Source organism: Bacillus rossius, chromosome 1 (assembly GCF_032445375.1).
Source record: "Bacillus rossius redtenbacheri isolate Brsri chromosome 1, Brsri_v3, whole genome shotgun sequence".
In the NCBI taxonomy this organism is placed as follows: domain Eukaryota; kingdom Metazoa; phylum Arthropoda; class Insecta; order Phasmatodea; family Bacillidae; genus Bacillus; species Bacillus rossius.
In genome coordinates this window covers 253,487,389-253,504,621 of record NC_086330.1, presented here as the reverse complement: position 1 = coordinate 253,504,621, position 17,233 = coordinate 253,487,389, and the positions used below count along the sequence as shown (strand labels likewise).

General features: G+C 37.2%; 1 protein-coding gene across 3 annotated transcripts in view; it reads left to right on the top strand.

Annotated features, from left to right (window-relative positions):
- Nucleotides 1-17,233, top strand: part of LOC134527479 (early estrogen-induced gene 1 protein) — a 134,009-nt gene that overhangs the window by 44,313 nt on the left and 72,463 nt on the right. For all 3 annotated transcript variants that reach the window (XM_063360182.1, XM_063360181.1, XM_063360183.1), the window contains exons 4-5: nucleotides 3,568-3,731; nucleotides 5,400-5,610. In XM_063360182.1, coding sequence (XP_063216252.1) covers nucleotides 3,568-3,731; nucleotides 5,400-5,610 — 375 coding nt within the window. The remainder of the gene's footprint in view (nucleotides 1-3,567; nucleotides 3,732-5,399; nucleotides 5,611-17,233) is intronic.

Below are 17,233 nucleotides of genomic sequence, written 5' to 3'. Positions count from 1 at the left end.
TGTGTGTTGTAACATGTATAAAAATGTTAAATATATTCAACAATATTTGGTAGTTATATATATTAAAAAACTTTTATGTACGCGACTTGAAACTACGTGAAAGGTTTTCAGTCTATAAAGGCCTATTCTATGATTTTTTTTAAATTATTAATTCTTATGCAAACAATTAATAAAATTGGAAGTTTCTTACATTGTCAATATATGCATAGCATTACAGTTATTCCAAACAATTCTCTACCAGTGTTTACCTAAGGTTTGCATGTTACGTTGGTTCTTCTACTAATACATGTATATTACAAGAGGTTTGTAATAGATTAAATGAGGTAAGTAAGAATTCGTTTTTATAAACGTTGTGTATGAAATTATAAATTTTGAGACGTATAATAACAAAAAGAAGTGCGTTCCGAAGACATATGTCGGTAGTGTTACCCACTGAAACATTATTCCCACTTCAACTCTCTGTAAAAATAAAAGTATGGGGTTGAATGCGTCAAAAGGGGTATATAATTAAAATTTGAGGCTTCTTCCTTATTTCATACGCTGGTGTCCGCCACTTATAATTGCAAACAAAAAATTTTCCTCGATGTTGTAATTTTCTCTGCGTATTCACAAAAATTTTTGGCAGTAAATAGGTATTTAATTTTTAAAAATGAAAGCATTCATGTTTCGAAAAAAATATTAAAGCGATGTGGGAAAAAATGTTTACAGATACTCCAATAAAATTTTCAGTTTGATTGTTTTGATAGTTTTGGAGCTGTTGCGAGTTTAGTTTGGAGGATTTTTCGGCCACGCGAGGCAAGTTTGGCTCGTTTTTGTTTGCTTCCAGCGTAGGAAGCAGGGAACAAACGCTGATACCCGGCTTCACCTCGCATCCTCTGCTGGCCTTCCCTTGTCCTCTCCAGATGTATTACTGTATATTAGCTCCATGAGCGCGAACTTGACAGACCCTTCGTTTCTTCGGCCTCCTCTCTCGTCCTCCCTCTACACCCCATTCTTCCCCCTCCCCACCCGCAGGCTGCGGCCAGCCGGCCGGAGCTCCGCCGGACTACCTGGTTCCGACAAGCGCCGCCCTCAGCGCCACGTCGCGGGGACATTCTTCCTGGCGGCGAGAGTTTTACACGCAGCACTAGAACTGTCACTCCAGAGGGCGTGTTTTGAGTCGGATCGTATCAAAAACAAAAGGATATGAAAATATATACATAACTAAATAGTGTTCTGCCAATTATGTTTTTATTTTCATTTATTCTTTAAATCGCTCCTGAAGTAGTCCAGCAGTGATCAATGGAAATTGTCAATATTAAACTGTAATTTTGACGATGAAAATTTTTTTTCTTACTTTTTAGGTGCAGAAACCTATTCGTACACTCGTTTCTTGAACTATACTTAAGTTTAACATAATTATGTGTTTTCTAAATAATTCTGGCTTGGAATAAAAATAAATGCATTTAAAATGACATAACTCAGTAAAAAAAAGTTTATTAAAAATATCCTAGGCATATTATGTCTTAAAAAGAAGCATCAAAAATAAATATGTACAGTTAAATTAGTTTTGTCGTAATATTTTCCATGCACCAATCGCCTTAAGACTTGTATTCATTTCGACAGGAATAATGGTTTCACTGTGATGCAGTGCTACTGATGTGCAGTGCCACTCACTTTACTACAGAGCTCAAAATATTGTTACAATAATTGGTGAGTTTCTTTGTTAATTGATGAATAAGAGCAAATGGATTTCCTTTATTTGCTGTATTTTTTTTATTATTATTTGAATCTAAGTAGTAGGAAACAGCAAATATGTACTACAGACCGATGCACCTGCATCATGAGCCAGTTGCATGAACATGGTGAGTGTGGCCTGAGGTGGAAGGACAGCAGTGATGCCCCTGAATATGATTAGGTAACACCATGATAGATGCAAGGGGTGACTAGTCTACCCACCGGCCAAGCTAACTCGGTCAAGCCCTGAGATTGTGCATAAATGGAACCTGTAATCATGGCTCAAACACCAGCCAAACTGCAGAGGCCTCACTTTGCATCTGACTGAATAAGGCCCTGCGATAGAGCAGAGACAGGATGTGCAGGCCTAGATCCACTCACCAGCCTGGGTAAGTGTCGCTTGTGATTAATTAAGTTAAGGCCTGAAATGAATCGGACAGGATCTGCATTCCGGGATCCACCCATACAATGCCTCTTCTTGTTGCACCTAAATGAGTGAAGCCTTGAGTTGGATAATTTGGGATGTGCAGGGGTAACTCTACCTACATGACAAGGTATGTACCAGCTACGTCTGTTTAAACTGTGAGTGAAGCCCTGAGAGAGAACATCGATGAGACATGCAGATTGATTTCCAAGGTGCTGAGGTTTAATGTTGTACTTGATTGAGTGAAAGCTTAAAATATATGAGAGGCGGGATGTAAGGAATGGATTCACCTACCGACCAAGATTCTAAAGCCTAGTGTTGCACTTGGTGGAATGAAGGCCTAAGTAGAACAGGGTAGAACGTACAGTGAGGCCTTGTGTTGCACTGAAACCCTTAGATAGAACAGGGATTAAACTAAACTAGTGTGTCAGTTTCCACCCACCAGCAAAGGTGTTGAGGCATCGTGTTGCTCCTGATTGAGTGAAAACTTGAGATGAAACAGGCATAAGAGGTGCAGGCCTGGCACCATCCACCAACCAATGTTCCAAAGCCTAGTGTTGTACTTAGCTTAACAAAGTCTTGAGGTAGATCAAGGCTAGGACACGCAGGCCTGTATCCATCTTCCTGTGAAGGTGTTGAAGCCTTGTGTTGCACTGAGTGTGCTTTGCTCAGCCAACTTGGTTTGGCTGTATTGAGGCATGTTGTCTCTAGCCCTGTGGTTATCTACTAAGCACTTTGTACCTTTTGTCTTACCTATTTTTTTTTTTAACTACAGTGTTCTTGGCAAAAACTTGAGTTTACAGACTTCCATAAAAAATTTTGTACCTATGAATTATTTAATTTTTTTATTTAATAATAATTCTTAATTGTGTGCACTTATTGTGATTATTCTTTTGCACCATTGATTTGCAATCAGTTGTGAATCCTTCACCTTGCACAGAGGAACATATCACGTCACTCACTGTACTTAATTATGTCAGAAAAGTATTCCAAGTATGTTTTGTATTTAGAGGACTACCAGTATATCTGTTTCTTTTACAAACTTGTAAACATGCGTAGGCTATAAATACACATGCATTATTTTTACAATTTATTGGCTTTAAAATGCTCAAACATAATTTATGTTGTAACATTTAGAATTATACTTTTTAAACTTAACTTAAAAATTTTTGACCTTTTTACTTAAATAATTAAAATTGTAATGGAAATTTGCGTGATCAGTAAGAATTGCGGTTAAGTTACAGCCAGAATAATACTGCGGAAGTGATATGTGGGATAAACGAAGCAGGAACGAACAGCTGCCTTCTCCCCTTGCACTCGGGAAGTAATATGACGAAGCAAGGATGTGGTTTGTGTGGCAGCAGTGGTTGGCTGCCGGCTGAGGAGGCTTGCGGGAGCGGGAGCGGAGCAGAGCCTGGTTGTTGCAGTCCTTCGCCATCGCTGAAGCACAAGCAGATGGCCCAGGAGGAGGGCTCGGGGGCCGACCGGCACTGCGACGATCTCTCCAGCGGCTCCGTGGCCGGCTCCATTGCCAGCGGCAGCTCTGGCTTCGGCAGCCTCACCAAGAAGAGGCCGGCCCTCTTCACCTCGGGTACGTCCTGCTGCCTGGCACCTAGGTGGGAGGATGAGTGCGATGCTTGCTGGTGCTTCTGATGTGGCATCGCCTCCGAGTGCAAGGCTTGGATGAGATTTGAGTGGTTAACCATATCGTAATCTGGCGGGGATATAAAGATAAAGGTTTAATGCAAGTGCTCGAGTGCTGAATCTGTACCAGGTGTTTCATGCCTAAACATTATTCTCTCATATAAATACAGTTTGAAAACAAAATACAGTAACAGGGTATTCTTAAATGCTTTTCATGAACAGATGTCACAGGATTTCTTGAGAAATTTTTAAATTGCATGGTTTTTTCTGAAGCCTCGTGTGCCCCTCATTTCAGTTTTTTCCTTAACAGGGTAGATTCCTTCTCCATTTCCTTGCATGGTGTCAGTGGTGCTTGTCCATTTTGAATGACCTCGCTGTTAACAAATGTTACATTTTGTTATCAAACGTAAAGGAAGTTTTAGAGAACCTAGCATGTGCACAGCCTTCCATGTATTACTCTGTATTTGGTATTTGCGAGATAGAGTTGTGTCTTAAGCTACTATACAGTCTGCGAGACAGCTATGGTTAATATGCTTAGTTCACTTTAGTGGTATACAGAAGATGTAATTTTTTTTGTAAATACATATGTGAAAAACAAATGTGTTTTCTTATGGCCATTTGCATCAATGGAGTTCCAAACTATATCTGAGATCAAATTCATGTTTGAACTATGTGATCGATGCTATAAAATTTTACACCATTTGAAATCATCTTTGTAAACTTTACGACCATCACAAAAACAATAACTGTCAACAATCATAGTTTCTCCCATCAATACTAATGTATCAATAAGTTTGAAGATTTTGGCAACTTAAAAACTTGTAATTATAAAAACAGTTGTAATGAAACAACATTACAGAGGGTTATTTATTTGTCAATAATGAAATTATGTGCAGTGTAAGCACAAGTTTATATTAAGGTACAGAATTTTTGATGCAATAAGTACGTAATACATTTCATTCTAAGAAGTGCCTGTGGTAGGGTATATAGTTTTATGACTTCATTTTATTTTGGAATAATAATAGTTACAAAAGTTGGTTTATTTTTGTTTTTACAATTCAGGCCTGTTATGTATATTTGTTTTTAGTCACTATGAAACATTTTAGAGACTTTGGCTGCTGTGTTGGCTCATATTTGTGTTATTAAGTGTCATATTTTACTGCAACAATGGCACAGGATTCAAACCTTGGACTTAAAATTTGTTCTGTAATCAATTAAGCCTGAGAGTAGCCAAGTTTAATAAACTATTGGAAGGAGGTGGTAAAGATTATAATTTAGATTGATTGCTTTCCTGTGACTTTATTTGTAATTTTTTGCAAGGCTTTTTTGTTCTTTAGCTTTCTTGATATAAAAGTTATCTCTAATTTTGAGTTGCCAAAGACTGTAGGCCTAGCTAGAATTAAAAAAATAGGCTTCAACAGTCACAAAACACACTAGTTTAATTTCTCTAATTGCTACTTAAGACATTTATAATGTCATAGTTTAATCTTTTGTCTAGCCTTGTGGGTGTTAGGGAGGAAATATAATACAGGTGTGGTGTTATTTGACAGCGCAGGAGAGTGAATGAATGTGGCTCGGGCCAGTCGATGCAGCGTGAAGCGGTGTGGTGTTGCAGAGCTGCTGGCAGGGGCGGCTCCCGAGGGGGCAGAGCCCGCCGAGGTGGTCGCTGTGCCGGGGGCGGTGGAGGTGGACGAGGGCCACGAACCAGGCCACTCACGCAACTCCTCCAACACGAGCCAGATGAGCCGTGCGTCCGGCTACAGCTCCCTCAACAGCCAATCGCAGCACAGCCGCCAGAGCAGCTCCGGTGACTCGGGCCACATCAGGTAACACCTCCCTCCTCCTCGCTGCTGTCCACGTAGCTGCAGCTTTTGCAATCATCCACACAAATTGAATTGGTCATTTTTAAGCCTGTGCGAATATCAGTTCTTTTAGTTCGAATCGAATTCGAATACGAATACCAAATTATTCTCGAATACGAATATTGTGTTCGAATAATTGGAATGAGAATTGAAATCCCATAAAACATGTTATATCACATCAATACAATAACAGGTACATATTTACTGATACAATGTATGTAGAATCAAAAAACTGACAGTACTTAAAATTTTAAGGTTCTCCAATTTTATAATTAGTTTGTATCACTACATATTAGCTAATTAAAATTTTTGTGGAGAAACACAAGCTGCTCTACATTTTCGGGGAGTAGACTCTCTCTTCTACACATCACAATGTTGCCAGCTGTTGAGAAAAGTCTCTCACTGCACACTTGTGTGGCAGGTATAGGCAAGTACTTTCTTGCTACCACAGCTATGTTTCGGAAACAAGTACGCCCCTTCTCTTACCAGAAACTGAAAGGATTTTCATTCTTTGGGATTAAGGGTGCTGCCAGATATTCATTTACTTCTCCTTGGATAGTTTCTTCTTAGCTTGCAAGCATAGACTGAGCTGCTGTTGAAGGTTTCATGTAGACCCACAGAGATGACTTCTTAATAGGCATTTCACTTGTAGCCTCACTTGTCTCAGTTATAGTTTCAGCTACTGTGTTCAGCTTACTCAGCTTACATACCTCCCTGCAAAAATTTTCAACCCATATTTTTTTTTATTTTCATCCTCAATTAGTGAATCTTTGAACCATGGATCTACCATCATAGAAAACACATTTACTTCACAATCTTGGTACACCGTGTAACGTGATCGCAAGCTTTTAAGTAAGTTCTTGGCAAGAGTTTTTTTTGACGCGTGGGACAGGATAATTGCCTGAGCTGTCACTACGCGAGGAATTTGGGAAGGGTGGGAAGTATATGAGGGGGTGGGGGGTGGCCGCCTGCATCCGGTCGTTTACTGTGTATTATCCTATTGAAAAACATTGACGTAGCATGTTAGGCTTTTGGAGTCTTTGCTGTGAGTATGCGGCCAGATGTTTTCCACATAGTCTGTACAATTTTCTTTCTCTTCGCCGTCACGTTCGGAACGAAATTACAGTGCCGACAAACCGTGTTTCACCCTCTAATCTGAAAACTGTCACCTATAACTAGGGCCAATGAAAAATGGTAAATAAAAAAGGCCCATTTCGGTGAATAAAAAGAGTTATTTCGGTGCAAAATTTCGGTGAAAAAAAATTGTTTAGTTAGAAAAAATAACTATTTCGTCATTCTAATTTTATACACATATATATGTTTGATGGAATTATTGTTTTATTTGGTCAACATTTATCAAAAACAATGTTTTAAAAGTACATGTACATCTAAAATTTAGCACGCTGCATTTGTAATTAAAATTCTCAAGATTACATACAAAAAAAATCGGAAACTGATAAAAAACGTTAGTGGCTCAAGTACATTTAGACTATCTCTGAAAATCAGCTATTATATATTTTCTGCAAACTAGTCCCCACCAAAACACTACTTATTCAACAGTACAGAGTATTGTTTTTTTTTTATTTGTTTACATTTTTCACTGCCTCAACTGCGTGTGCGGTATTTGTTTATGTATATGTTGGCACTCTTGACCGGCATTTATTTTCGTGCGTTGCCATGACAACTACGAAAATAAACAGTCGCCTCGGTTAGGACGCCCAGATACAACAATTAGCATTTTGAAAGTTATTATTTGATTGGCTAATATGGAAGTGACGCTATTTTCTAGACTGTGTTTGGCCGATTCAGAGAAAGGAACAAAGAGTGAGTTAAGGCCTATTGACGATGGCGTCACCATACGCATTTGTGGTCGGCAAAATAATGTGATTTTTGTCGTTTTATGGCCTTCTACGTCTCGTAAGAACGTGTGCGACGACGGAGACTGTGTAGGCGTACGTCTGGATGTAATAGTTTTCATACGTGAAATATATGGTTCTAGAGTAACGACGCTTAGTTCCAGAACCCGATGCTTGACACCTATCTTTGTTCACCTTGTGCGATGCTCGAAATTTACAGTGTTTTTAACAGTCGATTTGCACATCATGGTGCCTTTTTCTTTACTGAACACGTAAAATACTTCGTCGTAATATTCTTTAGCTCTTTCGAAAACACAACTTTCTGCATTTTATATGTTTATATCCACAGTGACCACGGTAATATAACTAGAGCTGTAGCAAACCGTATGTATTTGTTACTGAGTAACGGGTGCGCCGTCTATATACGAGTAACGAAACGTTACACACGGCTGCATTTCGTTACGCGCATTTTTTGTATGTTTCACGCATGCGCGCGCATATTCGATGAATTTACATTACAAAGAACGATGTTTGTTTATTAAGTAAAGTATAATTTGGAAATTCGTCATCCAAGTTTTTTACTGTTTATTAAAGGTATTGTGTGTGTAGACAAAGTTTGAGATTGGAACAGAAACAACGTAAGAAAGTATTTTTTACAAATTAGAAATATGTATGTTTTTGTTTTTTATTATCGCGAATTTTCACGTTTTTTTAATTATCTTAAAAGCGATAATATAATAAAGCCGCTCTAATGAGATTTAATTGTTTCTTGGTTAACAAAAACGGTTAATTATCAAATATTGTTAATTGTATATATTCTATTTATTATTATTTACGCGACGTCATACTGTACGCGTACGCAATACGACTTGATTCGTTGCATGTTATGCGGTATCAGAAGTAACGAGTAACGATAGGATAGTAACGAGTACTGATTGTTATAGTAACGAATACATACGGGTACGCTTTTTTTCGTTACTTTTAAACCTCTAAATATGACCAACATGCCACAAAAACTTTAACGGAAAACGATCATAGAATGCGAGATACATATCACATCCACTCGGAAATAAAGAACTTAAACTCGACAGACACGCACTCGTGAAAATAAAATCATAGAACATTTCGACACTCGTAACTACCAACGCCATCTGTGATTTGTCCACCAGTAGCTAAAGTGATGTTTATTGCCACACTCTACTCTATGGGTGCTAGAGAAAAACAAAAGCAAAGATGGCGTCTCACATATAACCTCTTGTAATAATAAACGTTTTGTGCAGGTTCCAGAATGATTCAACGTGATTTTTCGCGATAAAAAAGGTTAATTTGGCGCAAATATCGTGATTTCGTCATATTTCGTGAAAAACTACGGATTTCGCGCATCACAACACATTTCGTTAAAACGAAATGCAGTATATTAACGTCTTATCACTACCAAGTAAGGTTATTTGTATTACACATCATGTGCAAGTGATTTTTTTAAAATTTCGCGATTTCGTCATTAACGAAATTTGACTACCCCTACCTATAACACCCTGGTTGTGTGGATTTTACAGACACGTATTTATCTTTATCAGTATGCTGACAGTTCAAATCTATTTTAAACTACCTGACGACATTCTTCTACATAAAATACGTTAGTTATCGCTCCGAATTACTGTGTTCAAACGGACTTTACGTGGCCAGATGTAGTGGAATAACTCCACATACATAACTCTAAAACATTACGAAAATCCCGCGGAACTTTTGCCCCCGCCCAACGAGAGAAACCTCCGTGATCCCAAAATGTTTCCCGGTTTCAGTGATCCCGCTCAGCCTTTTTCGTAAATGACTGAATATTCGTTTTTTCGAAGTGTTAGTATTTGAAATTGAATCGAATACGAATAATAAACTATTCGTTTTGATATTCGAAAATTCGAATATTCGCACAGGCCTTGTCATTTTCCATGTTGTAATTAGTCTTTGCATTCAGTTTTGAATTTTATAAACATATGCTGTCTACGTTATACAGTATGCCCATAAAAGAATGTCCCAGTTATAAAATTTAATACTATCAACTGTAAGCCTTTTAGAGTGTTGGTTCAAGGTAACAAATACATACCTAGTAACAAAAAACAGTTTTAGAGTAGCACATGTGTAGATACTGCTGTGTTATTTTATTGCTTGCAGTGCGAAATAATGGCTCTTTCTGCAATTAGTAGAGGATGAACCTGTAAACATTATTTGGCAACAGGATGGAGCCCCTCCCCATTGGAATCTCTTTGTATGAGAGTGATCGAATGCCGAAGTCCCTGACCTTTGGATTGGTCGTAATGGTTGAGGCGACAGAGCTCTTGTTCTCTGGCCTCCATGGTCACCTGACATAACGCCATATGATTTTTTTCTTTTGGGCTTAATAAAGATTGCGTCCACATTCCGCCGCTACCTTATGGTTTGCTAGAGTTGACACACAGAATTGAAGAAGCTATTGCTTTCATTACTCTGGACGCGTCAAACAAAGTGGGATGAATTGTACTTTTGGTTGGATGTGTGCCGTATAACGAAAGGTGCACATATTGAATATTTGTAAAAAAAAAATTGGGTTAGTTTATCTTCAATTAGTAGAGACCTGAAAATGTAGGTTTTATTTTTTTAAGAAATATGTGTTATTTTTCTTGGAAATAGGTGTTATTTTCATTGAAAATAGGTGTTATTTTTGTATGGTATTTACCTTTTTTTTTCCGTTAAGGATGAAGAGTTGATACAATAAAATTCATTACTACATTCGAAAAACTGTTGAATTCACAAAACTAAAAACAATGAGTATAAAACAACACACACAGAGTACAGATGCAACCATTTCACCAGCTAAGTAAATATTGTCATTGTTTTATCTACTTGCAAACACTCAAAATTAGCTATCAAATGAAAGCATGGTAAATGTTTCTATATTCTCTTCTTTTAAATTTTGTCTCCTGTCAGTAACCACCAAATTGTAGTGACTAAGAAGGCGTTCGCTGTCAACATTGTTGGTGGGCAGCCAAATGGCCTTAAGTGCTGCCTTTGTGAATACTTCATGTTCCACTCCCAAAGCCATCAGCAATTTTGCTACATCCGGTTCATTTTCATGTTTGACAGCATCCTGAACAGCTTCTTTAAAACCCTTTATAGGGCAAAAGGTTGGCAAAAAATATTTTATGTTTATATTCAGGGAACATCTTCATTGCTCCCTAGATCCTCAGACAGATGCTACAGTCGTCCAAGCTACTGTGGCTTTGTATGCTATCTGTTGGTTGCCAGAGGAACTTGGAGGAGCTCAATAAATTATTTTACCACTAACAGTTTAGCTGGTAAAGATGGTGGTAAATATATATACCAGTAACCTATAAAGGGTTTTAAGGAATTCGTAGCCTTTGTACTTAACTGAATTTTCCACACCATTAAATGCAGGGATGTTGTCAAAAACAGACAAAACACTTTTTGTTTCATTTAGCAAAATGTTTTTGGGACTAAACAGCTTGCTAATGGCTTTGAAGATGTGTGCACTTGGATCTCTGTTCATCAGACTTTGAAGTTTGGTCATTGCAAGAGCTGATGAGTTTTGACATTTATGTTTCACTTGTGCTTTGTCGCTTGTCGTAAGAGATGATTCTGACATGAAAGTTTCAAAAGGGGAGTCAAATACACCTTTTGATGTGCCCTCGAAGCCTTTCAGTAAATCACTCAAATACCCGTAAAGGGAATGTGCTGTCGGGTACTGCGAACCTTCAAGCTTTGTGAGAAGGCTTACAATATCAGCTGCGTGAGTTTTCACAAATATGCACTGAGCAAGAACAATTGCCACATCTTTTTCTGAAACACCAGCTACATAGTGAATACCACTATTGTTGATAGCCTTCATTTCATCTAGCTTGAAGAAATTAACAATGTCAACCAAATATTCTGCCAAATAAAACACTGCTCTGAACCACGAGTTCCAGCGTGTTGTTACTGGCATTGGAAACAAATTTGCAGCTTTAGTTGTATGTTCTGATAGATACTGCAAATAATGATGTTTCCTTTTCCGTGTATTAAGAAACGCAGTTTTCACCTTTACTACAGCCTCATTTACTTCTTTCAGTCCAATGGAAAAGCAATTGCCTACCAAAGCTAGTTTGTGGGCCCAGCATTGAACATGGGCAACGTGCTCTCCAAAAAGGACCTGCAACAATGTGACACATTTCGTCATGTAACGTGCTGAGTCTGTGACAATTGCTTGAATGTCCATGAAATTGACACTGTATTTATTAATACACTCAAGAATGACCTGGGAACATGTTGTAGCATCTGCTTTCTCCAGAATGTTTACTGCAGCTACCTTTACCACTGGATCTGTTAAACTGTTTGACTGAATCTTAAAAAGCACCACAAACACACATCTCCCTTTGGAATCCGTAGTCTCATCACACAGAATATCAACACATTTATGCTGTGCTAATTGTTTTATTTCATCGAAGTGTGCTTGTGCTATCACAGGAACATATGTTTCCCTAAGAGATCTAACGCAAGGCAGGTCTCCAGCCCCTAAAACAAACATGTGAAGAAAATGCAATTAAAATTCCCTATTTTCTCAATCCTTTACAGAACTACATGCCTAGTTGTCACAGATTTGAAATTAAACTAACCTTCATAAACTCATTCATCCATTCTCTTAAATTAGGATCATCCAGCTTTTCCAAAGGAATGTTGGCTTTTGAGAAAGCCTCAGTAGTTTTAACTGCAAGATTGTCAACTGCCAATTTCCTCCTTTTTGCACTATGTAGGTTGGCAAGTACAGATGTTTGAATCATACTTTTATTTTCAGAAGAGTTTTGTTTTTTCGAAAGGTTGATGTGTTTTTGTGTTTTTGTGTGTTTTATCACGGCATCTTTCTTTTCATATGAAATTACACAGTTACAAAAACGGCACATAAGAGTTTGAGAATCAGAGGCATAAAGTCCTTCACTTTTGAACTCGGCTGCTCGTTGCTGTACATGCACCGTTGGTTTCGGCATCGTGGACGCAAAAATAACACACAATGAAAACCTAGTCCTGGTACATAATATTTTGAATCTTTATATCTAGGTCATTTTAACAGACCATGAGCTTGTTTCTAGATAGTAGAACAATTGCTACCACTGCTGTTTATAAAGAAAAAAAAAATTCTTTCTGTAAGTACTATCATTTTACCGTTTTTTCCAACGAGTGAAAAAAGTAAACAAAACGTTTGCCCACAGAGTAGATAACATCCGCCTACAGTACAATCGTACTAACGTCTGCATTCGTGCTCCAGTCCTTATGTAACAAAATACCTCAAATGGATTTCAAAAAAATTTATAAAAAATATCAACTCCGCAACCATCGCCACTCTGCAGTACGCATAATACAAAACTAAAACAAACACCAAACATCCAAGGAACCAAGAGCTAGTCCAGCTAGTTGGTTTGGTGTCTGTGCAGAGTGCGCGCATGTTGTCTAACTTCGATAGCTGGATCGCATACACCGTGCGTACTCTGTCTCGTGTCAGAAGAACTACATTCAATAGCTCGGCACGCACGTTGCCATGCAGTGTTTGTGGCAAATGGCGATAATTACGCTTACGTGATTTGGTTCTGCTTCACGAATTTTATTTTTATTGTAATTGATACTAAGAACGGGTTGCATAATTATATGGTACTTTAAGTAATTGCCTAATTGGTTTAATATTAAGTAAATGGCAGTCAAAGTGTACTAATGAAATTGAAATAAAAAAAATAGAACACCAAACAAAATGCTAAAATTCGTGTTTTTAGCACAAAACACTGAAATTCGCATTATTCAAAATAAAAGGCCGAAATTCGCGTTATTTTTCGCTTTATAGCAAGTGATATTTTTTCAGCTCTCTATCAATTAGATGTATGATTTGTTGTAAATAGTCTATATTAAACTGTTATAATATAGCATTGAAACTAGGATATTCTTTTATGGACATTTTATATTATGTTGCTTAGCTGCTATAATTTATTTTCAGGTTTTTGAAAATGAGCTAACTAAAGCAACTCACAGATTCAACACTATCAAACTTATCAAGTAACTTCATAAACAATTTCCTTAGTCATTTTTTGGTTACCTAAATGGGTATGAGGCTTTTTTAAATATTAGTGCAGTAAAAGTTGATACTTATACATATTAGACACAGTTATAATTTAGTGACCATGTGTAAATTTGTTTCCTGCAGAAATTAAACTCAGCTGAAGGCCACTCCAGTAGTGGATATTGCTCAAGTGAACAGTGTAATGGTAATACACACGTTCACAATGTATATACAGGATGTTAAAAAAAAGTATATACACTTTGAAGTGTCATAGAAAATCTACTTTCCATTCTACAAGGTTAAATTTCTGGAAATGGAAAGCTTAATATCATTTCAAAAATAAATGTACTTTCTGATGAAATTTGATTTATGTTCAAAATGGTGGCTTTCAGCATCAATACATTTCCGAGTATAGTCACCACTGATTCCATACATTGTACCAAAGTGTCCAATGAGATTTCTGCATCTACCGCTTGAATCTCTTTCCAAAGTGTGTCTAGGGTACGTGGTTTACGTTTGTACACACTCATCGTTTACTGTGCCCCATAAGAAGAAATCCAGCGGCGTAAGGTCTGGAGAGTGTGCAGGAAACTCGATTGGCCTTCTGCATCCTATCCACTGACCTGGAATATTTTGATCCAGGCATACTTGTACGTCCCTGTGATAGTGCGGCTGGGCGCCATCTTGTTGGAAATAAATCTTGTCATTACCGTATAATGCACAAATTGCAGGGAATGAATCAGCAAGCATCGTTTGGTACGATTCTTCAGTTACATTTCCTTTAAAGCAGAAAGGCCTAATGAGTCCCTTTGCAGACAAACCAAATGACAATTTACACCCAGCAAATTCACACCTTTTTAACTATAATGTGAGGATTATCTTCAGCCCAGTAGGTACACACAATTGTGTCTATTGACAGTTACATTAAGATTGAATTGGGCTTCATCCAACCAAATTATGCTACCCATAAATCCTTGTTCACATCTCACCATCTCTTAAACCCATTCACAAAATTCTAACCTTCGATCTGGATCGTCGTCACTTAGCTGTTACACCAGCCTTGGAATGTGCACACAAAACTTGCCTTTCTTCCGAATGTGTATCACACTACTAGTATTTACATTACTCTCACGTGCCCCTTGCCTTGAATATCGTCGAGGAGATAGCTGAAACAGTTCCAAAACCGCAGCTGAGGGTTTATCACGTAGCTGTACGAGGTCGCCGTGATAGACCTTCATGCACATCACACATGAATTTCGAATTTGTCTCGTATAGGTGTAATTGCTAACCTTGAAGGTCGTTCTGTACCATACTCACTTCTCCATGGTCTTTGAACCGCGGCAACATTCTCTAACTTTCAGCACCACTTAATTACCTGCTTCCTAGCTTCAAAGCTCAAATGTAAGTCCGCCATGTTGAAGTTACTTCCCTGCTACTAACTGGGTTAAGTAGCTAGAGCGACAATTCTGCTGCCACCTTTTGAAGAAATATAACATTATTTTCTTCCAGAAATTTAACCTTGTAGAATGGGAAATAAATTTTCTATGACAGTTCAAAGTGTGTATACATTTTTTTTTGGTGCAATTTTATTTGCATTTTCTTGTTACATAATATGGTAACCTTATAATTTTTTGTTTAAGGATCATTTTTTATCTTAACTTAAAGTTGATAAAAGACTTTTCATAAAATATAAAAAATACATACAGTTAGTTAAAATAAAATTATGTTACTGATATTTTAGACTAAAGACAAACAATGTAGATTTAATTTGATGTGAAAGTGTTAAATGACAATAGCTTAATTTCAAAGTTCTAGCAATGTTATTTACTGTAAAAGTAAGATATTTGTATTTGATCTGTTCACACCCTATAATGAACAGTTTTTTCACAGATTATTTTTATTGGATGTGTGTAAACGTGGCAAGATATTTCTTTTTATTATTGCACTAAGTAGTTTTTCATCATAATAGTACATGTTTTATATTAGATAGCAGAAATATTACTACTTTTCTCTAAAATACATTTTGACAGGGAATGTTTTTACTGCCAATTGGCACTGATGAGTAATGATTTTAAATACTGCTAACTAAATTTCTGGATAGGATATAATTTTTATTTTTGGCATTTTTGCAACTTTTTCATCCTAGCTAAGGTTTTTTTTTAAAATTTGCATTCTGGTTCTTGTATTATGATTGTACTTAAATTCTGTGAAATGATCCTGTAGCATGTAATCAGTAGTTAACCTTAATGAAACATTTTAATAATTGCAATAATTGAAGATTAAAATATTTTTGAATATAAAATTTTTCAACCATAATACGATTATTAGAACAGCACTATCAGGTCATTCCATGCCATTTCACACACCTGTTGACATCACCATCTCCGAATTAAAAAAAACTTGGCGAATTAGCAGTAGGTGTGCAGAAAAAGTACAACAGCAAAGTTACAGCCCCCTGTGAATAATACTTTTTATACAGCAGGGTTGCCAACTTGTGGAAAAAGTGGAAATTTTGCTGCGCAAGGTCCAATAAAATTATTTGTAACTTCCTTTGTAGGTGAGTGAGAACCTTGATGTAGGGCTCAATAGAAAGCTAGAAAAGTGTACTTTGAGATAAAAATAAGTTTTACGAATTTTTAAAGAAATTTATTTCAAGGTCATGTTCATGTAACCTGTGACCTTGAAAATTTTGAAAAGTGTATTTTTGGAAAATGTGAAAAAATTATATGTTATGAATTGCATTATTGGCTATAAGTGACATAAGTTTCATTTTGGGATGGATCTGGGATCAAACACTAGAACATTGTGAATTAGGCCATGTTCAATAAAACTACTCCAGTAAGGCATTAACACAATTTAAAAAATGGCGTACCTTTAAGTCATTCGTGGATTTAACACTGAATTAATTCCTATATATGATTCATTTACTCATTACCAATACTGCAGGTTACTGTTGCTTCCTTTCCTTTAGTTGGCTTTCTGAGGTCTTTGTGTCAAAGGCTGTTAAAACCTATGTCCTTCCAGTTGCTGTTCTTGGATCTACAGTTGTGAACACATCTTCAATTTATTGAAATCTTCATAACATCTGGATGCTGGGGATATACCGAAGATGGGGAGGGACCTTGTGGATGCAGGAAACTAATAAGAACTTCATGAGAACTTTCTTCTACTTTCAGAACACATCCCAACCACCACCCACTTCCATACATGCATGTCACAAAACCTTTAACTTCATTCACAGACAATGTACATTTAATTTTATTCATGTAGTGAGTTTCACCTTCAGTTTCACTAGAAAATCTCTTCACAATTATTTCCTCAGATAAAATAGGCAGGAAGGCATGATGCTTCTGAGTTCCAGGTATTGGTTTAGCATTTGCACATCTTTCAGACAACACCTTTCTTTCATTCATTGCCTCTTCCTGAGTGACATAAGCAAAATTCATGTTATGCAAACTACTTACAGCCCATTCAAACAGTTGCCGTGGGGTCATAATTTGGTCTGTGTAATGACGTTGCAGACTTGCCCTGGCTGCCAGTCGCTTCAGTGTTCCCCCTAGACCATCACATGTATTCTTGCCATGAGAGGTGGCAAAAAAGTGCCACTCAGCTCCAACTCCAAAATCATTTACATGATACATCAAATTTGAGAAGTTACTTT